We start from the raw sequence: 23,746 nt of genomic DNA on the forward strand, positions 1-23,746 counted from the left end.
AAATTTTTGTGGAGACACAATCCAACGTATATTCAAACCAGGGAGTTTTTTAAAATGTTATGAACAATATTATTTTACTTACCAGGATTTCCTTTCAATATTGGCTACCAGGATCAAACTTGATAAACTTTAAATTAGAATTTAAATGAAAGAATATAGTGAAGTAAAGATCAGGATCAGGAGAAAAAAGACATAGCTTTTAATGATTCATGCACGCCTAGAGTAGGGAGACTAAAAATCTCATTGTACAGGAAACTGAAGTGATAAATCTCTTTTTGAAATTGGCCAGAGCATAAAGAAATAAAGGCTACATGGGAAAGGAAGAAAGGAAGGCAGACTAGTCAGAAAGACAAAAACAAAGAAAGGAAAGAAAGGTGAGAAAGAAGAAAGGAAAAAGAGAGGGAGTATAACAGGGGAGAAATGAGAGAAACAGAGAGAGACAAACTCTTTGGCCAAATTAGGAAGGGGGGTGAAGCCCTATGACTCAAGTCACCCAGCACCCCATGGCAACTGTCCCTGGCTTGAACCCAGGAAGCACAGGAATTCCAGACCTAGGAGCAGATAAAATGAAGGAGGAAAGTGGGCAAGATCCAAGCATCTTTAGGAAAGAAGCAGTTTTCTTTTGTCCTCTCCTCAAAGAGAATGCTTCTGTCGTGTTTCATCAAGAATAAAAAGAGCCATTGGTTTAAGATTGCTATAGATTTTTATCATTTGAAAGAATGTCCTTATAACCCTGGCTTTCAAGGAGGTTTCATTTAAAAGTGCTTTTTAAATTTAAAAAAGAAAAATAACGAGAGGCATCCTATTATATAGTAATTTTAACAATCATCATCTACATTATTTGTTACTATAAATAATCCTGGCATGAAAAACCCTGTACATGAAACCGATTTGTGCAGTGGGGCAGTGAAGAACAGAACTTGATCCCAAAATGACCAAGGCCCCAAAGTGGAAAAGAGAGAGGAGTCCTAGCAAGGAAATAGTGCTGTGACATCAGTCCCGAGGGGGAAAGCTGCCGTGTGTGCTAGTGGTTGGTCCGAAAGGGAGAGGCTGCTGGGGAGCCCCCGGTCTGGACCACAAAGCTGAGGATGAACTGGGGGGAGCTTGTTTGGGGGCAGGAGTAGAGCAGACATGGGGAAGGATATTTCTAAAGTCACCCTGAAAGCCCAAGTGCAAAGAGGACATCGTTTCTAGTCAAAGAGGACATCATTTCTAAAAATAGGTGGCTCAGTGGTAAAGAATCTGCCTGCCAATGCAGGGGACTTAGGAAACGCGGGTTTGATCTCTGGGTGGGGAAGATCCCCTGGAGGAGGAAATGGCAACCCACTCCAGTATTCTTGCCTGCAGAATCCCATGGACAGAGGAGTCTGACCGGCTACAGTCCATGGGATTCCAAAGAGTTGGACATGACTGAGCAGCATTTGCAAATAGAAGTCAGTCACCTACAGAGTCCCACTCGGGGTCTGTGAGCTAACAGCAAGGCTTGTATCTGCTCTACAGGTAGCACAAATAGAAACCGAGCTATCATTCTTATAGTGAAACAAGATTCAGACTTCTGGCATTAAGAGCAGCCCTGCTGCTGCCTAGATGGAACTACCAGCCAGCTCCCTTTGGGACAACGTTATTCCAGGTCCCTTTTGCCTGCGGCCACGTGGAAAGGTATATGAGCCCAGAAATCTTCTCTGAGTATTATTGTCTGTACTGTTGTATCTGTACTTGAGTACCTAATAACCATTTTTTCTATTACAGTAGGAAAACAGTTTTCAAAGTTCTTTTCTAATCTTTCCTTACACAACATGTTTATTAATCAGAAATAAAAGGATGCTCCCTATTTTGTCATGAAAATTCAAATCTATTCAGCCAATATTTACAGAGGATAGTCTAATCATCTGGCATTTATGTCATCTTGTGAATTAGGGCAAGTTTTGGAATTTGGGGCAAATTACTTAAATACTCAGTCTTGGCTGTCTTGTCATATGTATATGTGATTTGCAACATGAGATTAGCAATGTATTTATTGTTAAATAAAATCTAGCTATTGAAGAAAAGAAGGAAATGGCAATCTACTCCAGTACCCTTGCCTGGAAAATCCCATGGACGGAAGAACCTGGTAGGCTACAGTCCATGGGGTCGCAAAGAGGTGGACATGACTGAGCACCTTCACTTTCCTTTCCTTTATTCAAGAAAATAAAACCTGCCCCAATGCCTGGAGCTTAGTAAATAATGAATAAAAGGTAACTGACAAAGCAATGATGCCAGTAATGATAAGGAGGAATAAAGTCACATCCATCATTCATTTTCTGAATACTAACCGTAGCAATCTATGTTTTATGCCTTGGAGCACATTAGTAAAAGTAGTATATATATACACACACACACACACATGTTGAAAGGTTGCAGAAAGGTTGATGGTAAGAATTTTGATAAGGTTAAGATTGTGGATTTGTAAGAATAGTAAATGCTTTACCCCAACTCCAGGTAGCTTTTGGTACTATGTTTCTTTGAAGATGTAATCTCTCCAATTTTAGCTACTGGCTCACAACACTGTTTATTAAGTATCCAGTGATGAGAGAGTTCCATAAACATGGTGGCAGCTGGAACTGGCTAACATGTAGAATCTCTTAATTGACTAAGTGGAAATTTTTATATTAAATCTGGAAAAGTTTGGATTTTGACTCAAGAGGTTGTTGACTGTTTCATAGGGTAAATATTTTTAAGTAGGGAAGGACATACCCAGTCAACAAATCTTTGTTGACCTGAGTTGATTTATTTCATTAAATCTGAGACATGAACTTGAGAACTATAAACTGGAGAAAGTTTTAAGATGAGCTTGAGAGAGGAAGGTGAATGAAAGCGGTGTAATCACAAGACTAGGATAAAGAACTTTTTTAAATTTGAGGGGAAGGCTGTAAGTAAATTGGGCTTCCCTGGTGGCCCAGCAATAAAGAACCCACCTGCAATGCAGGAGATGCAGGAGGAGATGCTTTCTGAAAAACCCAAATATCCAAAAAGTAGAGTAATAAATGCAAAAAAACCCCCCAAACATATACAGATTTTTAATATAATTATTCAGTTATATTTTAATGAATAGGAATGATATGTTAAAAAGGGATAACATATATACCATACAATTGATTTCAAACATATGAAATAAAACGTGCATAGGAAAAAAGAATCAAACTGTATCAGCATGTTATCAGTGGTTATTTCTAGAAATGAAATACAGATGGGTTTTTTTCTTTTATTTTCCAGTTTTTCCTATATGGTATATATATTACTTTTGACAATTGTGGGGGACAGGAAGGTTAGGTTTTTTTTTTTCTCTCTCCTTTTTAACCTCTTTTTTAGCCCAGTAGTATTATATTGAGCATCTGTAAAACCTCTCACCCCCACTCCGGTTTTCAAGATCACTTCATAAATTTCCCATGTCCTTACTTTTTAGTGGACAAATTTTAGAGAAGTGGTGAGCTCTACCGAGGCTAGCATTAAAATGGTTGTCTCTGAGTCAGAGGCTTTTCATCTTTGCCATTCATTTACTAACTTTTCCCTACACCTGGATATTCTTTTTCATGGATGACCACAATTATACGACAGTGAAAGGTTAACATTTATAATGTTTGCCTTGAGGACTCAATAAAACGCCTTTGTTTCTTATCATATTTGGCATGTTTAATAAAATAAGCTGAATTAGACATCCAATGTATTCCAACTGTGACAACTAAAAATAAATATAATATTTACCTTCATTGTTTTCAGGTGCTTAGCAAACTTTACCAATAATCTTTCATTGCTTTGGACTAATTTACAGATAGGAACTAATACCGATAATAGGAATTACAGGTTAATATAATCTTCTTGTACACATCTAAAATGTGAAACAAGCTTCAGTTTCTTCTGTTTTTCAGACATCAGGAGAAAGAAGTTTCTTCTCAAGGGAAAAGTTGTTCGTCTTATCCTAGAGTAAAGAAATAAGTGGACAAATAAGCAAGTTTATCTTTTGGGGGAAATGTTTAGTCCCAACCCCATTTTAATCTAAAATTTATTTAATGTTTTCAACAGTGTTTCACTGGGCAGAGCAGCATGTAAAAGCATGTAAATCACCCAAGAGCTTCAAGTAACAGGAGAAACCTCAGTCTTCTAGATCCCCCTTACTCAGAGCATACTGTCTGGACTGGCACCAGCACCATCATCTGGGTGCTGGTTAGAAACTCAAAATCTCAAACCCTACCCTAGACTGACTATATCAGAAACTTCTTTTTAATAACATACCCATGTGATTGACAGGCACATTAAAGCCTGAGAAGAGCTGGGCTAGATAGCTTTTTTATTATTGTTTTGTTGTTCAGTTACATGCTACAGAATATGAAGGAAACGTTAAAAGTAAATAACTCAATCTTATTAGTATAATGAAAGAGGAGATACTTCACAGTCTCTAACTAAAGTGGTTTTTAAAATTTTTTTTAATTATAAAAGTATGATAACACATTCACAGGAGATTTGGAAAATACAGAACAAAGTTACATGTAGTCCCACTATATATTACAATTATTTTATTATTTTATTTTTTATTGGAGAATAATTGCTTTACAATATTGTGTTGATTTCTGCCTACATCAACATGTATGTATCAGTGCTTTTCAGGTCTACTATATCCTTCTACTTTTCTGTCTATTCATTCTATTAATTTTTGAGAGTTTGATATTGAAACTCCAACCAAAAACTTCAACTTAAAAAAATAAAGATTTTTAGCTGGAGTTTCAATATCAAGCTCTCAAAAATTAATAGAGTGGATAGACAGAAAAGTAACCCAAAAAGCACTATGAACCAATTCAACATAACTAAGATTTATACAATTTTCACACAACAGCAGGATACAAATTCTATTCAAGTTCCCATGGACTATAAACTATAAGACACTAGAACATATCCAGGGACATAAAACAAGGTGCAAAAATTTCATGGTCTAAAGGTATTGAAATCATACAGAGTCTGTTCTCTTATCACTGAGGCATTATGTTAGAAATCAATATCAAAAGATATTTGAAAATAGCCCACATATTTTCAAGTGCAATGTGACATTTTCCAAGAGAGACATTTGACTTAGTCGTTGAAAGCCTCAGTAAAGTTAAAAGACTGAAAAAACACAGATTGCAGAGAAGAAAACACTTAAATGAGAAATTGATATCAAAGATATTTTTTAAATCCCATATATTTGGAAATTAAATGTCCACTTTTAAATGATGGGTGTATGAAGAAGCCATAACAAGAAAAATTAGAAAATAATTGTAAGAGAATAAAAATGAAAATAATTGACCAGAGTTTGTTGTATGCAGCTGAAGTTGCTCAATGCAACTAAATACAATGTGGAATCTTGAATAGGTATGAAAACAAATAATGGAAACTAACATAAAATTTTGTGAAATTTGAACAAAGCTGTACTTTAGTTAATAATACTGTATCACATGTTAATTTCCTGTTTTTCTTTTATTTTTACAGCTTAGTATTTCTTTGTATCCTCAGAATTGGATTAAAAGTTTCAAGCTTCAAAGTTTTTTTTTAAAAAAAAACATTATTAAGATAATAAGCTGTCTAGACTTTTTTCAGTAATACTAGATGCCAGAATAAATGGAACTATATCAAAGTTTTGAGTGAACATAAATTAGAAATCTAGCATTCAATTCATACTTAATCAAAGAAGTGGAACCAAAATGTCAAAATTTTTTAGCTAAGCAAAAATTCATAAGTTTCCTAAGCTATATATATTATGTCAGATCTGAAGGTGGCTGGCAGTGAGGGGCAGCAGGATCACTCTGGAACTGGCTTTTCTGGGTTTGGCATCTGAGAGAGTTTCTGACAGAGTAAAGGTACTCCTTTCTGCTACTCTCTTGAGATCTTTTAGGGGCATGTCCCTACATCTGGGAATTGGAGATACAGAAACTGAGCACTGGGGCAGGGAACTACTCACTTAGCAACGGAGCCGGGTTGGGCCAAGGGCTTAGGGTAGTGCCTTGCACAAATTCCGGGTCAAGTTGGTGGAGTAGGACGACCCTGGGCTCACCTCCTCCATTTGTATTTTTCAAAAAATTCCAAGATAATTCTAATGTGCTTTTGGATTTTAAAAAGTGATTACAGTTTTTTTTTTAATTAAATGGTAGTTTTAGTGATATAGAATTCTATTATTTTCTGTTGACCAATCATGATACAATGGTATTAAAATGAATAAGTTACATAATCACAGTAGTAAAAGATGTTTATCAGTTTTCACAATCAATAGCCAGACCAAAAAAAAAAAAAGATAATTTCAATTGCACAATAGAAACATGATTAACCTAACAATTTAACATAACTATGTACAATTTGGGGAGTTAAGTAGACTGATGTCGTAGGCGGAAGTGTATACAGGCACACATTTTCATCCACTCAGCCAGTCTATGACTTTTGGTTGGTGCATCTAATTCATTTACGTTTAAGGTAATTTTTGATATGTATGATCCTATTACTATTAATTACTTTTGGGTTTTTTTTTTTTTAGGCCTTTTTCTTCTCTTGTGTTTGCTGCCTAGAGAAGTTCCTTTAGCATTTGTTGTAAAGCTGGTTTGGTGGTGCTGAATTCTCTTAACTTTTGCTTGTCTGGAAAGCTTTTGATTTCTCCATCAAATCTGAACTTGCTGGGTTGAGTATTTTTGTCTAACCAAAGTGTTTTAGAATTTAGAACTACAGTTGATTCTAGAACTAAAACGGATTCTAATTTTAAATAGCGTGTGTTAAATGTTGGAGGAGTCACAACTCCAGGGATCACTACACTGCAGACCGTGATTCTTAGCTATCAATTATCAACTGATTCTTATGGGTTCATCAGCTATGATTTGTATAGCAGATAGAAGCATTTTAGATGGCAAAATGCAGCTGGTAACTTACAGAGTTGAAGCCAAAACATTGAACAATAACAGCTACTGTAACATGATAGCTGTAAGAGCTTGACGGTGGGCTGGAGATAGAGGGCTGAGGGCTGCTAGGAAGGTAATGTGGATGAGTATCAATGAGTGGGAGCCGTGAACAAGTTTCTCCTAAACTGTATGGGTGAAAGTATTGCAATTATAGTCAAAATCAAACATATGTTTTTTATTATATGCCTTTAATTGATAAGTCAGGGAATCTGTTGCACTTCTATGTCTTAAGCTGAAGGTAACTTGTTCTTCAAACCAGTCTTATAGTATGACCTTAGAAAATCACCTTTAAAATAAATTGCTTTGTGAGTTTTATTGGAATGTTGGATTTACCCTCTAGAGTTGGGACCTGACTAACTGGGTGGAAAGTTGAAATAAACAGTCCCCACTGGGCAAGTGTCCCAGACTTGGGTTGAACAACCATTACTTTAGGACACTCACATCTTTGTGGATTTTGCATTCAATTGCCTCCCAGGTTCCTAACCCTGCATTCCTATGGCCCTGGCATTTGAGCCTGTTTAACCACTACTATTCAGCCCTTGTTGTCCGATGTGTGAATTTCTCTGCTGTGGTTTCACAGAGGCTGAAGCATAGTGTTGGAAGTTAGACAGACATGGGCTTATAGTTCTGGCCTCACTACTCCCTAGACAAGAAGTTGGGTAATGCAAAAAGTCTCCAAGCCTCAATTTTCTCACCTGGAATATGGAGACTAAAACCCTCATCTTGTGTGACTCTGCAGATTACATAACTATAAAACACCCACTGCCATCCCTGGCACACTGTAAATGGTGTTTATGACTATGTTATTATTAGTAAACCCAGGTCTCCATTACTGGTTCCTTTTTGCTACGTGAATCCCTTAGGTAACAAGTTTTTGTTTATCTTTTCACCTTGTGCGTCAGTCTTTAGTGGCTGTATTTTCTTCCTGCTGCTGCTGCTGCTAAGTCACTGCAGTCGTGTTTGACTCTGTGCGACCCCATAGATGGCAGCCCACTAGGCTCCGCTGTCCCTGGGATTCTCCAGGCAAGAACACTGGAGTGGGTTGCCATTTCCTTCTCCAATGCATGAAAGTGAAAAGTGAAAGGGAAGTCGCTCAGTCGCGTCCGACTCTTCGCGACCCCGTGGACTGCAGCCTACCAGGCCCCTCTGCCCATGGGATTTTCCAGGCAAGAGTACTGGAGTGGGTTGCAACAGTGGCTTCTCCGTATTTTCCTCCTACTGAATCCATATTCCAGAGGCTGCCTCCCTGGGAGCCCCTTCTTTTGTGGCACTTGGGCTGAGCCCTCACCTGCCTCCAGGCTCAGCAGACAGCCCAGCTCCTATGCACTGCTGGCTCACAGAGCTGCTGGTGTCTAGTCATTTCTTCTCACTAGCTGACTAACTTGGGTAAATTATTTAAAGCTTCCTAGGCCTCAGTTTCCTCATCTGTGAAAAGAACTGTACCTGCTTCATGTGATTGTTGTGAAGATTAAATAGATAATTACATAAAAAGGGTCTAGAATACAAAGCGCTCCATAGCACTTGCCAGTATGACTCACATTTAGGGAAAGAGTACCCAAGCTTGGCACTTACCCACTTCTCCTTTCTCGGCCCAAGGTTCCCTCTCAACGTAGAGCTGTTTTCAGGACCTGACTGCATGTCCCTCCACTATCTGGACACTGCTTATACCCCCATGTGAGAATCCCTGCCTTCTCCACATCCTGCCACAAATATTGCTGGCAGACGCTGGCAGGAGAGTGAGGAATGAGCAATACTTTTTTCCCCAAACATACTGTCTGTGAGGAACAGTGTACTGGGGCCAGCCTGTTGGCTTCCTACCTAAAACAGGGTAAAACTCATGGAACCAAGCAAAGCAGTTACCTTATTCTTCCCGAATTTCCTCATCTCTCTTTCCTCATTGCCACTAGTAAACACAGATCATCTATCTACAAGAAGAAGACAGTGCAAGATTCCTACCCACTGAGTTTGTGGGCTGCAAAGTGTGCCACGGATAGAGAGTCAGGGGTGTAACTCAGGAGTGTGAACTTCTATTGTATCCATGGGGTAAATTGGTTACCTGAACTTAACTGTTCAAGTTCCACAATAAGGCAATGAATTGAACTGCTAAACTACAAGTAACCTGAGAGAAGCAAGTCAAAAGAAGATTGGATTTTGACTGAGAACTATACATAAATCACATCACTGGTTTATAAACTGCTCAGCACTAGTGGTAAAGAACCTGCCTCCCAATGCAGGAGTCGTAAGATGCAGGTTTGATCCCTGGGTTGGGAAGATCCCCTGGAGGAGGTAATAATAACCCACTCCAGTATTCTTGCCTGGAGAAAGAACCCTTTGGATAGAGGAGCCGGGTGGACTACAATCCATGGGGCTGCAAACAGTCGGACACAACGGAAGTGACTTAGGACAGCATAGCAATAGCACCCTCCACACTGGGCTTGGAAATCAAGTATGAAAGAAAGTGTTAGTCGCTCAGTGTATTCAGCTCTTTGTGATCCCATGGACTGCAGCCCAGCAGGCTTCTCTGTCCATGAGATTCTCCAGGCAAGAATACTGGAGTGGGTTGCCATGCCCTTCTCCAGGGGATCTTTCTGACCCTGGGATTGAACCCAGATCTCCCTCACTGCAGACAGATTCTTTACCGTCTGAGCCACCAGGGAGCAGGGGGATATCAAGGGTATCAGGATCTTACTTCTCAGGCCTCCATGCCTTGAATAGTACTTGGCTTGTGGCAGTAAGCTGTTCCTGCTTGGCAGTCCTGGCTTCAAGCCTCCCACAGGGAGGTTCCTTTTAATGCTCCAAATCCCTTCCAGGGCCACTGTCAATATTTTTAAAAGCAAGATAATGATTGTTAGTTTCTACTGTTTTTAGCACAAAGTGTTTTTAAACTATTTACCTGGCAATTATTTTTCTCAGATTTGGGTGGAGACTTATTTGACTTAATTACACTACCCAAAGACTTTAGCATTTGTTTAATGTGTAATTCCAGTTCATTTGTTCAATTATTTCCTATGCAGTTAAACATCTACAGTGCTACTAATTTAACTTCCCCTAAAGAAAGAGATGAAAAGTCAAAAAAGAAACCAACAGCAAAACACAGAGAAATTAGGAATACATAAAAGGTAATATGTGGACTTCATCAGTCAGTCTTATCTGATTCTGATTTAACTTCTAGAAGCACAAAATATTTCCAAAGATAACATAACCAAAAGTTACCAGATTAACTCCTCCAATAGATCCTACAATCTTCTAAACTAGGTGCTGGTTAATCTTTCGCTTGAAAGAAACAGTAAACTAACTGGAAAACATCACTGCAAAATATTTGTAATGTAATGTCTGCTAAGAGGAGGTGGCAAAAATACACAGAAGAACTGTACAAAAAAGATCTTCATGACCCAGATAATCATCAAGGTGTGATCACCCACCCTCACCTAGAGCCTGACATCCTGGAATGTGAAGTCAGGTGGGCCTTAGGAAGCATCACTATGAGCAAAGCTAGTGGAGGTGATGGAATTCCAGCTGAGCTATTTCAAATCCTAATAGATGATGCTGTGAAAGTGCTGCATTCAACATGTCAGCAAATTTGGAGTACTTAGCAGTGGCCACAGGACTGGAAAAGGTCAGTTTTCATTCCAATCCCCAAAAAAGGTAATACCAAAGAAGGCTCAAACTACCTCACAGTTGCACTCATCTCACACGCTACTAAAGTAATCCTCAAAATTCTTCAAACCAGGCTTCAGCAATATGTGAACTGTGAACTTCCAGATGTTCAAGCTGGATTTAGAAAAGGCAGAGGAGCCAGAGATCAAATTGCCAACACCCACTGGATTATCGAAAAAGCAAGAGAGTTCCAGAAAAACATCTATTTCTGCTTTATTGACTATGCCAAAGCCTTTGACTGTGTGGATCACAATAAACTGTGGAAAATTCTGAAAGAGATGGGAATACCAGACCACCTGACCTGCCTCCTGAGAAACCTGTATGCAGGTCAGGAATCAACAGTTAGAACTGGACATGGAAAAATAGACTGGTTCCAAATAGGAAAAGGAGTCCATCAAGGCTGTATATTGTCACCCAGCTTATTTAACTTATATGCAGAGTACATCCTGAGAAACGCTGGGCTGGAGGAAGCACAAGCTGGAATCAAGATTGCTGGGAGAAATATCAATAACCTCAGATATGCAGATGACGTCACCCTTATGGCAGAAAGTGAAGAACTAAAGAGCTTCTTGATGAAAGTGAAAGAGGAGAGTGAAAAAGTTGGCTTAAAGCTCAACATTCAGAAAACGAAGATCATGGCATCCGGTCCCATCACTTCATGGGAAATAGATGGGGAAACAGTGGAAACAGTGTCAGACTTTATTTTGGGAGGCTCCAAAATCACTGCAGATGGTGATTGCAGCCATGAAATTAAAAGACACTTGCTCCTTGGAAGGAAAGTTATGACCAATCTAGATAGCATATTGAAAAGCAGAGACATTGCTTTGCCAACAAAGGTCTGTCTAGTCAAGGCTATGGTTTTTCCAGTGGTCATGTATGGATGTGAGAGTTGGACTGTGAAGAAAGCTGAGTGCTGAAGAATTGATGCTTTTGAACTGTGGTGTTGGAGAAGACTCTTGAGAGTCCCTTGGACTGCAAGGAGATCTAACCAGTCCATTCTAAAGGAGCTCAGTCCTGGGTGTTCATTGGAAGGACTGATTTTGAAGCTGAAACTCCAATACTTTGGCCACCTGATGTGAAGAGCTGACTCATTTGAAAAGAGCATGATGCTGGGAAAGATTGAAGGCAGGAGAAGGGGACGACAGAGGATGAGATGGCTGGATGGCGTCACCGACACAATGGACATGGGTTTGATTGGACTCCGGGAGTTGGTGATGGACAGGGAGGTCTGGCGTGCTGCAGTTCATGGGGTCGCAAAGAGTTGGACATGACTGAGGGACTGAACTGAACTGAATGTCTACTTGTTGCACAAGGCAAATTATAGTCCTAAATCCTGATACTGTCAGTAAGTGTTGGCTTAGTAATGATTTGCACTGGGCTTTTCTCTGTATCTTAAAATCACATGTTTTGGTTTGGGGAGTCAGTTAACAAGTATTTAGTGAGAATTTACTGTGTAGAAAACTGTGACCCAAGTTAAAGAAGTGAATTCAGATAAGTGCCATAAGTTGGTTTTCCCATTTCTAAAGCTACAAATGTTAATATCCAATATTCTCCATAGATGTAAGGTTGCCCATGGCAAACACACTGACATGACCCCTCCTGAAAGGAGTCTATAGCATGTAACGACTGGGGGCACAGCTTTTGGGATCCTAGCCAATCTGGTTTCAGTCCCTTCTCTACCACCTACCAGTTTTATGACTTTGGGCAAGTCATTTAACTCAGTATGTGTCAGTCGTCTCATGGGGATGACAGTAATATATACCTTGAAGTTATTGCATTTGGGTGAAACAGACATAAGTGCTTTGTACCCAATAAACAGTAGCTTTTTTTTTTTTTTTTTACAGAGACAATGATTTTCCTGTCCAAGCATGGACTGAGACTGTTTCCAGAGGCACAGTCACTGAACTGACTCCTTCTCTGCTCCTAATGGAGTGGCTGAAGCTATCTGTCAAGATTAGTACCCCCCCCCCCTTTCTAAAGACCTTCAAGGAAGCCTCCACAACCTCCTTCTGCCAAGACCTTACAAAATTCAAGCTGTTTCCAATATCTAACCCAAATCTTCTCTTAACTGATCAAGCCAGTTTCCTCTTCTGCCCTGTCTAGACATAGAAAAGGGTAATACACTCTCAGATGAAGGAGTCCACAAACATTTATTCAATACTCTCTGTGACACCTTATGTGAGACCAGGGAAATAGGTTTAGATTTATTCCATATTGTGGGAAGGTCTGGTAAATAGAAAACAGTTAAAAATCCAGAGGCAGAGACTTCCCTGGTGGTCCCGTGGCTAAGACTCCATGCTCCCAGTGCAGTTGGCTGAGTTCTATCCCCGGTCAGGGAACTAGATCCCACATGCCACAACTAAGAGCTCATATGCAGCTCAGTACAGCTAAATAAATAAATAAATATATATAAAAAGATCTGGGGGCAAAACTCTGTAGAAAACCCATCTCAAATTAGATAGAAAGATTGTACCAATCTAATTTCATTTGCTATTTCAGATGCAAGCACAGCCTGATAGAAAAAAATTTGTTGCTGTTGTTATTTACTCCCTAAGCCACGTCTGACTTTTTGCGACCCCGTGGACTGTAGCCCACCAGGGTCCTCTGTCCTTGGGATTTCCCAGGCAAGAATACTGGCGTGGGTTGCCATTTTCTTCTCCAGGGGATATTCCCGACCCAGGGATCAAACCCGAATCTCCTGCATCGGCAGGAGGATGCTTTACTGCTGAGCCAACGGGAAAGCCCTAACAGAGAAAGTACCTGAAGCACAGATGCATATGCCCAGAAACACCTGGGGGAAAAAAGAAAACTCTCAAAGCAAAATACTGCTCAGTTCAGTTCAGTTCAGTCGCTCAGTCGTGACTCTTTGCGACCCCGTGAATCGTTAGGCATAAGCATTTATTGTACTTGGGGACAGAGGCTGCTGGGATAAATAGCATGATTTTGAGCGGATAGGATATTTTTGGATGAAAATGTTACAGAAAGTGATACATTCTCCTGGAGGAAAAGAGGACCAGCAAGAAGTATGAATACCCTTTGAAACAGCAGCATCTTTAAGGGGAGCTTCAGCATCTCAGCTCTGGGCAAATGCTTTTCAGGTGGAGAAAGGAAGACAAGGAGGGGGAGGGGTGGAGCTGGCCAGAGAGACATCAATGCCAGCAGCTTAACCTGAAAAGAGAAGCAGGCACGGAGAGAAGCCAGGAGAAAAGAATTAAGTCCTTTCTGGAAGGTAGGAATATTATAGAGATTTTTTTTTCTTTCTCCTCTTTTCTTGCCTCCAACCCTATTCTACTCAGAAATCTTTTTAGGTGTGTTTTTTCCCTGAATTTTAAAGTTACAGAACAAAGTCTTTATGCTGAAAATTTTGGCCGATGGGATCTGACCTGGTCCGACAGAGAAAGCTGCCCTTTAAAAATATTTTTGTTTCCTTCAGCTGTCTCCAGACTGTGAATGATGAACATTAGACCTTGAAAAAACAGCTTAGAAACATATTGTCTATGCTTGTTTTGTGTAAACATGGTCAGAGGAAGAAAATTTCAAGTCATTTAAACTTATGTTTGGTGACTTCTGAGCTCTGTAACTATCTTTTTTTTTTTTTTTTTGGTAATTATTTTAACATGCTTTTGGTGTCTAGTAAGTTCCTTGTATATTGCAGGTAAAAAAAACATTTTTGTTGAATGTGTTAACGAATAGCAAAAATATTCACAATTGCTGGGTAATATTTTACATTTCTTAAATTTATACTAAACATAATAAACCAGACTCAAAGCTAAGTTTGCATGCATTCAGGCACATATAGACACAAATGAATGTGTCTGGTAGCACACTCCCAAAATTAATCAGTAAATAGAATGTTGTGTAAGAGAAAACTTGTAAACGTCATTCATCAAATTTTTCACGACCTTATCCATAAACTCTGCTAGTTTTAGCCAGAAAAATACAAAAAATCCTAGCAATTTAAAAACATTAAATTAGTACATTAATTTACTTCTGTGTGGTCCTCTTACAGAATTTTTTGAAATGTAGATATTGTTTTAAAATAAATGGCAAAATGAACGCAACAGTCCCATGATGCATACCTCATAAACCTACCTTTTCTTTTAAAAAAATTGGAAGGAGGGGAAAAATTTCAGGGAACCACTAAAAATACATGAATTATCATGTTAGCTAAATTGTTACTTATCCAGAAGGGATAAGTGGTGGTGGTCAGCGGTTTAGTTGCTAAGTCACATCCAAATACTGAGACCCCCATGGACTGTAGCCTGCCAGGTTCCCCTAGCTATTAGATTTCCCAGGCAAGAACACTGGAGTAGGCTGCCATTTCCTTCTCCAGGGCATCTTCTTGACCCAGGGATTGACCCACATCTCCTGTATTACAGGGCTTCCCAGGCGGTGGTAATGCTAAAGAATCTGCCTGCCAAAGTAGGACGGAGAAGGTGATGGCACCCCACTCCAGCACTCTTGCCTGGAAAATCCCATGGACAGAGGAGCCTGGTAAGCTGCAGTCCATGGGGTCGCCAAGAGTCGGACACGACCGAGTGACTTCCCTTTCACCTTTCACTTTCATGCACTGGAGAAGGAAATGGCAACCCACTCCAGTACTCTTGCCTGGAGAATCCCAGGGACGGGGGAGCCTGGTGGGCTGCCATCTATGAGGTCACACAGAGTCGGACACGACTGAAGTGACTTAACTTAGCAGCCAGTGTAGGAGATGTAACAGATTTGAGTTTGACCCCTGGGTTGGGAATATCCCTTGGAGAAGGTATTCTTGCCTGGAGAATCGCATGGACAGAGGGGCCTGGTGGGCTACAGTCCATGGGGTCACAAAGAGTCGGACACAACTGAGCACTGAGCACACACACACTTCTGTATTACAGATGGTCTCCTGCACTGCTGATCAGAAAATTGCATTTCTTTTTTTCAGGATGATGAGATTCTGTAGATCCAGCCCCAATGGCTTATCTGACAGAACGTGTAAAGCCTCTGAAACCTGTTCTATCTCAGGTTTGAACCTGAACCTGGATAAGATCATGGCAACATTGTGTTAACTGAAAAGAATACTATTTGCTACCAATGCAGTTTCAAATCTTTTTTCCCCTCTAAGAAAATACAATCTTATAAAGTATAACCCAATGACAAAGAGCAAAGATATCAGCTTCAGATGAGTCTACATTCATGTATCAGTTATCCCACCGAGTGACAACAGTTACTGTACTTCCCCCTAGTCTCAGCTTCTAGAGCTACAAAGTGGAAAGAATAGTGATAGGGAAAGAGTAAAGGGACAAAGTAGGAGATTAAATAGCTAATCCCACTGGGGGACCATACGTAAAGTAAAAGGTATAGGAGACTCCTGTAAGTTAGTGATAACTCAAGGGAGCACACTTGCTTAACAACAAAACCAAGTAGGCTTGTTTAGCAACAACCACATGTAACAAGAGCAAGAGACATGCCTCCAAACAATAAAACAATGCTAGAAGTGAGGCCCAGTGAGGTCAGTAAGTTAACGAGTCCCAGAATTTAGATAGGCTTGGGATATAAGGAACAGTATATATTGCTTAAATTCAAATAAAAATATATATGCATATGTGTATATGCACATTAAAAAAAAAAGAGAGAGAAAGGGCCAGGTAAATAATATAAGTAAGTAGAGGAGGCTAAAGGTAAGAAATAATTGGCTCTCCCAGTTTTTTCTTTCTCTACATTTATTGGAGGCATGGATACCATAGAAATACTTTATTTCTTATCTCTACCACTTGCTCCATGGAAGAAAAGCTACAACAAACCTAGACAGCATATTAGAAAACAGAGACATCACTTTGCTGACAAAGGTCTGTATAGTCAAAGCTTTAGTTTTTCTAGTAGTCATGTATAGATGTGAGAGTTGGACCATAAATAAGGCTGAGTGCTGAAGAAATGATGCTTTTGAACTGTGGTGCTGGAGAAGACTTTCAAGGGAATTTTAAGAAAAACTGTGTGGCTAAAGTGGAGTCAGAAAGTATGGGAGAGGAGTTCACAGAGGTGAGCAGGCCACACGACAAAGTTGAAATTTAGCCTAAGGAAAAATAAGAAGGCATTGGAGAGCTTTAAGCATGGTGGTGATGGGCAAAGATTTATGTTTGTCAGAGATGCCTCTGGTTTCTGAGAAGAGAACAGACTGCAGGGGGAAGGAGCAGAAACTGTCATTGGGGGCTATTGCTGAGCCTGCAAGATATGACTGGGGTTTGGGGAACGTGATTGTGGGCAAAGTGGTTGCTGTTGTTCAGTTGCTTAGTCATGTCTGGCTCTTTGTGACCCCATGGACTGCAGCACACCAGGCTTCCCTGTCCATCACCATCTCCTGGAGCTTGTTCAAACTCATGTCCATTGAGTCAGTGATGTGATACAACCATCTCATCCTCTGTCATCCCCTTCTCCTCCTGCCTTTAATCTTTCCCAGCATCAGGGTCTTTTCTAATGAGTCAGCCCTTCCTGTCAGGTGGCCAAAGTATTGGAGCTTCAGTTTCAGCATCGGTCCTTCCAATGAATATGCAGGACTGATTTCCTTTAGGACTGACTGCTTTGATTTCCTTGCAGTCCAAGGGACTCTCAAGAGTCTTCTCCAGTACCACAGTTCAAAAGCATCAGTTCTGCAGTGCTCAGCCTTCTTTATGGTCCAGCTCTCACATCCATACATGACTACTGGAAAAACCACACCTTTGACTAGACTGACCTTTGTTGGCAATATGCTGTCTAGTTTGGTCATAGCTTTTCTTCCAAGGAGTAAGTGTCGTTTAGTTTCATGGGTACAGTCACCATCTGCAGTGATTTGGAGTCCCCCCAAATAAAGTCTCTCACTGTTTCCCCATCTATTTGCCATGAAGTGATGGGACCAGATGCCATGATCTTCATTTTTTGAATGTTGAGTTTTAAGCCAACTTTTTCACTCTCCTCTTATTTTCATCAAGAGGCTCTTTAGTTCCTCTTCACTTTCTGCCATAAGGGTGGTGTCATCTGCATACCTGAGGTTATTGATATTTCTCCCTGTTTCTCCCGGCAGTCTGGATTCCAGCTTGTGCTTCATCCAGCCCAGCATTTTGCATGATGTACTCTGCATGTGAGTTAAATAAGCAAGGTGACAATATGCAGCCTTGGTATACTCCTTTCCCAATTTGGAACCAGTCCGTTGTTCCATGTCCAATTCTACCTGTTGTTTCTTGCCTGGCATACAGGTTTTTCAGGAGGCAGGTAGGGTGGTCTGGTATTCCCATCTCTTAAAGAATTTTCCACAGTTTGTTGTGATCCACACAGTCAAAGGCTTTAGCATAGTTAATGAGGCAGAAGTAGATGTTTTGGGCAAGGTGCTGCTGTTGCTGCTAAGTTGCTTCAGTCATGTCCGACTCCGTGCAACCCCATAGACGGCAGCCCACCAGGCTCCCCCGTCCCTGGGATTTTCCAGGCAAGAACACTGGAGTGGGTTGCCATTTCCTTCTCCAGTGCATGAAAGTGAAGAGTGAGAGTGAAGTCGCTCAGTTGTGTCTGACTCTTAGCGACCCCATGGACTGCAGCCTACCAGGCATCCCCCTCCATGGGATTTTCCAGGCAAGAGTACTGGAGTGGGGTGCCATTGCCTTCTCCATGGGCAAGCTGGGCAAGGTGGGGAGATTACAAATATCTTTCAAATACAGATTTCACAGGATTCACTGATGGACTGACCATGGAGAGAGGATTTGCCTTCTAGGCCTAATCAACTGAGTGAATGGTGGTACCATTTCTTGAGATAGGGAAGACCCACTGAAGAGTGGGATTTTAAAAACTGGGATTTAGGGACGTCCCTGGTGGTCCAGTAGTTAAGATTTCACCTTCCAATGCAGAGGGTGCAAGTTAGATCCTTGGTCAGAGAACTTGGGCTTCCCTTGTAGCTAAATCGGTAAAGAATCTGCCTGCAATACAGGAGACTAGGTTCAATTCCTGGGTTGGGAAGATCCCCTGGAGAAGGAAATGGCAACCCACTCCAGTATTCTTGCCTGGAGAATCCCATGGACAGAGGAGCCTGGCAGGCTATAGTCCACGGGGTCGCAAAAGTCAGACACAACTTAGCTACTAAAACACTACCACCAGGGAACAAAGATCCTGCATGCCTTGTGGCCAAAAACCCAAAACATAGAACAAAAACAATATTATAAAAGATTTAATAAAGACTTAAAATGGTCCATAGTAAAAAATTTTTAAAGATTTTTATTCTGTTCTGTTCTGGTCACGCTAAGTTTGAGAAGCCTTTAGATATCCAAGCCAAGTAGGCTTCTGGGAATTTGTAAATCAGAGGCCAGAGATATAAATTTTGGAGTTGTCAGCACAAGAGGGCCAAGCGTGATCTGCAGGGAGGGAGTATGGATACAGAAAAAGGTCTATGACTGAGTTTTACTCATTTTAGAGCATAGAAGAAGCAGAGTCAGCAAGGACTCTGAGAAAGGGTGGTACAACTGAAACCAGGAGACTGGAGCATGGTGACCTGGAGGCTGAGCTGAGAAAGTGTTTTCCGGGGAAGGAGTAAATGGTTATGTCATATGCTGTGGAGAAGTTGAGTTTGTGGATTGGATTTGACCTTGAAGATCACTACCTTTGACCTTAACAACAAAGGTCATTTGCAATCTGGAAAAGAACAATTTCCTTGCATGTGTGGAAGCAAAGGCCTAGTTGGGATGGGTGACAGAGCCAATAAGTGAAGAAGTAGAAATAATGGGTCAAGTGTGCTTACTTCTAACATCTAGGGATGGCTGTTTATAAGTCATGTGCGTGCATGCTCAGTTGCAGTTGTGTCTGACTCTCTCGCAGCCCCATGGACTGTAGCCCATCAGGCTCCTCTTTCCATGAGATTTCCCAGGCAAGAACACTGGAGTGGGTTGCCATGCCTTCCTCTAGGGGTTCTTCTCAACTCAGGGATCAGACCCCTGTCTCCTGCATCTCCTGCATTCACAGGCAGATTCTTCACTGCACTACCTGGGAAGACTACATTTAAGCCCCTAAAAGTCCCTAAGAGTTTTATGCAGAATTCTGGGTGTGTGGCAAGGTGTGTCCTCCAGCAAGTGAGGCCATATCTTTCTTCTGATATTTAACAGAGTTTGTCACTGTAAACCTTCCAGTTTACAGTAGCTGGTGCACGCTGCCAGCCTTAGCTCTTGGGGGTAGGCTGGAAGAGTGAGGAACTCTCCCTAGGTGCTAGTTTCCTATTCTGGTCCACATGGGGCTTTCAGCCATGAAAAGGAGAAGAAACGAAAAGGAAAAAATTTAGTAGGCTTCAGTTTTTCATCATTAGAGCCCTTTAAAATTTAACCTACAGAAGCAAGTCTCAGCTTTGAAAGATTTTTTTCTAGGCTAAAATTGCACTCTGTGCGACCTCTGGTGGATGCTATAAAAAATGCAGCATCCCATGCGGTCTTCATTTTATATGAAAAATATGTGAGAGGTCTTCCCTGATAGCTCAGTTCATAAAGAATCCACCTGCAAGGCAGGAGACCTAAGTTGGATTCCTGGGTTGGGAAGATCCTCTGCAGAAGGGATAGCCTACCCATTACAGCATTCTTGAACTTCCCTTGTGCCTCAGCTGGTAAAGAATCTGCCCACAATGTGGGAGACCTGGGTTCAATACCTGGGTTGGGAAGATCCCCTGGAGAAGGAAAAGGCTACCCACTCCAGAATTCTGGCCTGGAGAATTCCATGGACTGTATAGTCCATGCGGTTGCAAAGAGTTGGACATGACTGAGCCACTTTCACTTTCAATATTGAAGAAGATTGCCTAGAAAAATGAATTTTTATAAACCAAATGATTTTTCCTAATTATTCAGACTGACATAAATAAATTTATCCATTAAGAATCAACACACCATCCAAATAGTGTATAAATTAGCTTTTATGTAATCTCTGAAATGAAGGGGACCCAAATACAATTGCATAGACTTAAATATTTTTTTTTAAATCACCAGGGAAACAGTATATGTAGATTGGGTTTCAGAGAAACAATTTAGTTGGTCATTCTGTATCCATCCATAGAGTTCAAACTCTAAGGCTTTATACTTTCCTTCAAGACATTGTATGAACAAAATTAGCCATTGCTTTGGCCTCTCTTTCCATAAGAATGGGTGATACAGAAGACCTTAAAAAGCATTTCTATGCTGGTTTTAAAATGAAAGTGGGGGGGAAAACAATTCTTAAAACAAAAAGAAGACATTATTAAAACCTGTAGTATGAATGTGGCATTGGTATTAAGATCAATAAAGAGATCAACAGGACAGAACAGGAAGTGAAGAAATAGGAAAAACCCCATAAAGTGTGAAACTATGTTAGAGTCTGTCTGAAAAGTTGTACCTCTGGGCCTGCAGCCTCTGCTTTAATTTGGGTCCCACTAGCCTGGGCTTCCCAGGTGGCACTAATGGTAAAGAACACGCCTGCCAGTGCAGGAGATCTAAGATCTGTTTGATCCCAGGGTCAGGAAGATTCCCCTGGAGGAGGAAATGACTACCCACTCCAGTATTCTTGCCTGGAGAATCCCATGGACAGAGGAGCCTGGTGGGTTGCAGTCCATAGGGTTGCAAACAGTCAGACATGACTGAAGCAACTTAGCACAGCACAGCCTATTGTTCAAAACAGTTCTCGGAAAATGTCAAGTTCTCTATGTACAGGAGTCATGTCTCATTTCTTTTATATCTTCAAGCAAGTGCTGGTATCCAAGAAAGTGAAGTCGCTCAGTTGTGTCTGACTCTTTGAGATCCCCTGGACTGTAGCCCACAGGCTCCTCCGTCCATGGGATTTTCCAGGCAAGAGTATTGGAGTGGGTTGCTGTTTCCTTCTCCAGGGGATCTTCCTGACCCAGGGACCAAACCTGGGTCTCCCGCATTCCAGGCAGATGCTTTAACCTCTGAGCCACCAGGGAAGCTATCCAGGAGGGTTTCAATAAAAACATGAAATAGGCACCTAGTAATCACTGAGAAGGAAATATAAAAAATAAGGAGCTCCAGCAGTTTCAAAATTATGTCTATAAGGGATTCTTTAGAGCATGCATGTGTGTGTGCTCAGTTGCTTCAGTCATATCCAACTCTGTGCAACTCTAACCTGCCAGGCTCCTCTGCCCATGGGATTCTCCAGGTTAAGAATATTGTAGTGGGTTGCCATGCCCTCCTCCAGGGAATCTTCCTGACCCAGGGATCGAACCCGCATCTCCTGCATGGATAGGCAGATTTTTTATCTCTGAGCTCCAGGGAAACCCTCTTTAGAGCATATCTTTTTTCAAATGAATCATCAGTATGAGCTATCAATGCCCAGACCATGTAACCCATATACTATGTGTATGTGAGATAAAATCCTGGGATGAACTGACCTATTTAAATGACTTAGATTCTTCTGAGTCAGTGATTTGCAAAGTGGGGTCTCTGGACCAGCATCATCAACTTGGGACTTGGTACAAATGCAAATTCTTGGGCCCCACCCCAGACTTTCTAAGCCAGTTACTCTATAGTTGGGGCTTAGCTATCTGCTTTTAACAGGTAATTCCTAGATAATTCTGATGCAGTCAACACTTTGAGAATCACTGTTATTGGTACTACTTATATTGATAAAGATTGAGGATGTTATTGTGCTTTCCAGACACTTGGAAAAAAATTCTACTTATTAAATAGAAATAAATCCACCAAAAATGTGCGACAGCAATGTAAACACAGCAGTTTATTTGGGCAAAGGCAAAATAATTATAAAATTAGCCAAGAACCTCCCAGGGGGCTGTTTTTCTTTTAATACTCATGGTTTTGCAATAAATAAAATAATCACTGCCATCAAACAGGCAATTTTATATCCATTTTGTAAATATACTTCATTTGTCACTGAGATTACCTGCAGGTGGATGTTTAATGTGGCATTCATCTCTTTTAATATAAAGTTCTTCTTCAAGTACTTCCTTAATTCTCTTATGTGGTTCACAATATAAAAACTTCTTCCCTGTAAAGGTATTAACAAAACTGGTTACTTATCATAAATTCTGCCCAACCTTCTAGCCATTATTTACATAAATAACTGTCTTTCAAAGAGACAAATCCTTCCATACAAACAGCAGGTGTTTCATCCTGCAGACTCTATTTTGGAAAGATTCCTTCCAGTGTAACCTTTAGCTTTGCTGGGGGGAGAACTTTATATTTTCCGGTTACGTTTCAGATAACTTCTTTTAAATATTAAGTAATATATGAAGTTTGCTTCATTAACTTGAAGAAAACTTTCATTTATTCAATAAATTCTTATTAAAGACATACTCTGTGCCAGGCATTTGGGGCAGAGGACACAGCAGTGAATGATAAAGATATATGGTGGCTCAGCTGGTAAAGAATCCGCCTGCAATGTGGGAGACCTGGGTTCGATCCCTGGGTTGGAAAGATCCCCTGAAGAAGGGAAAGGCTACCCACTCCAATATTCTGGAGAATTCCAAAGACTGTATAGTCCATGGGGTGGCAAAGAGTTGGACACGACTGAGCAACTTTCACTTTCATGCATAGAGCCTGCAATCCAGATACATGATATAGAACAGTCTAGCAGTATTTCATCATCTTTAAAAGAATAAACCTGAATTGTAGTGGAGTGTCTCTAATGGACATATGACCTTTTCCTGTCCTCCAAACCTGGCCCCACAAGACTTCACTGCTATAGCTGAGGATGGACTATTTTTTCTAAACTCTTTAGCTATATTTCTTCTGCTCAGCCCAGGGAGTCATCTGGGCCCATCTGTCTCTCCAGACTCTCCTGTCAGCCCTTCTCTCTCTTGCTCTCTGAGCTCTGGCCACATGGCCTTTCTGTCCATCCCCACACATTGTCTCTTTTGTACATTCTATTTTCTCTGCCCAAACTGTCTTTCTCGTAATTATTTTTGCCTGGCTAACTTCTACCTGAATGTCAGGTCTAGGCTGAGATGTCAGTTCTTTAAGGAAACTTTCCTTGGCTCCACAATGTCCCTGGTTACTTTTTCTCATAGTATTCTCCTCTTTGCTTTCATTTGATTTATTGCAATGTATATGCAGCCTCATTTACCTTATGTACAGTTTTATTTGTGTAACTATTAGTACCGTATGTCTCCCTTGCCAGGCTACATACCATGAGAGCAGAGGTGTTGTCTCTTCAGCTCATCAGAG

At 40.8% G+C, this 23,746-nt stretch overlaps 1 protein-coding gene and 1 long non-coding RNA gene across 2 annotated transcripts in view; one reads left to right on the top strand and one right to left on the bottom strand.

The window, feature by feature from the left end:
- LOC132657809 (uncharacterized) lies at positions 1 to 7,373 on the top strand. The gene is made up of 2 exons (XR_009596490.1): positions 1 to 1,659; positions 6,533 to 7,373. It is a non-coding gene; the product is annotated as an uncharacterized LOC132657809 (long non-coding RNA).
- C15H11orf97 (chromosome 15 C11orf97 homolog) overlaps positions 3,279 to 23,746 on the bottom strand; it is a 25,008-nt gene continuing 4,540 nt past the window's right edge. Inside the window, exons 2-4 of the mRNA XM_004015990.6 lie at positions 22,464 to 22,568; positions 9,637 to 9,762; positions 3,279 to 3,955 (exon numbers count right to left, since the gene is read on the bottom strand). Coding sequence (XP_004016039.2) covers positions 3,951 to 3,955; positions 9,637 to 9,762; positions 22,464 to 22,568 — 236 coding nt within the window. The 3' untranslated portion in view covers positions 3,279 to 3,950. The remainder of the gene's footprint in view (positions 3,956 to 9,636; positions 9,763 to 22,463; positions 22,569 to 23,746) is intronic.

Source organism: Ovis aries, chromosome 15 (genome assembly GCF_016772045.2).
Source record: "Ovis aries strain OAR_USU_Benz2616 breed Rambouillet chromosome 15, ARS-UI_Ramb_v3.0, whole genome shotgun sequence".
NCBI classification, from domain to species: domain Eukaryota; kingdom Metazoa; phylum Chordata; class Mammalia; order Artiodactyla; family Bovidae; genus Ovis; species Ovis aries.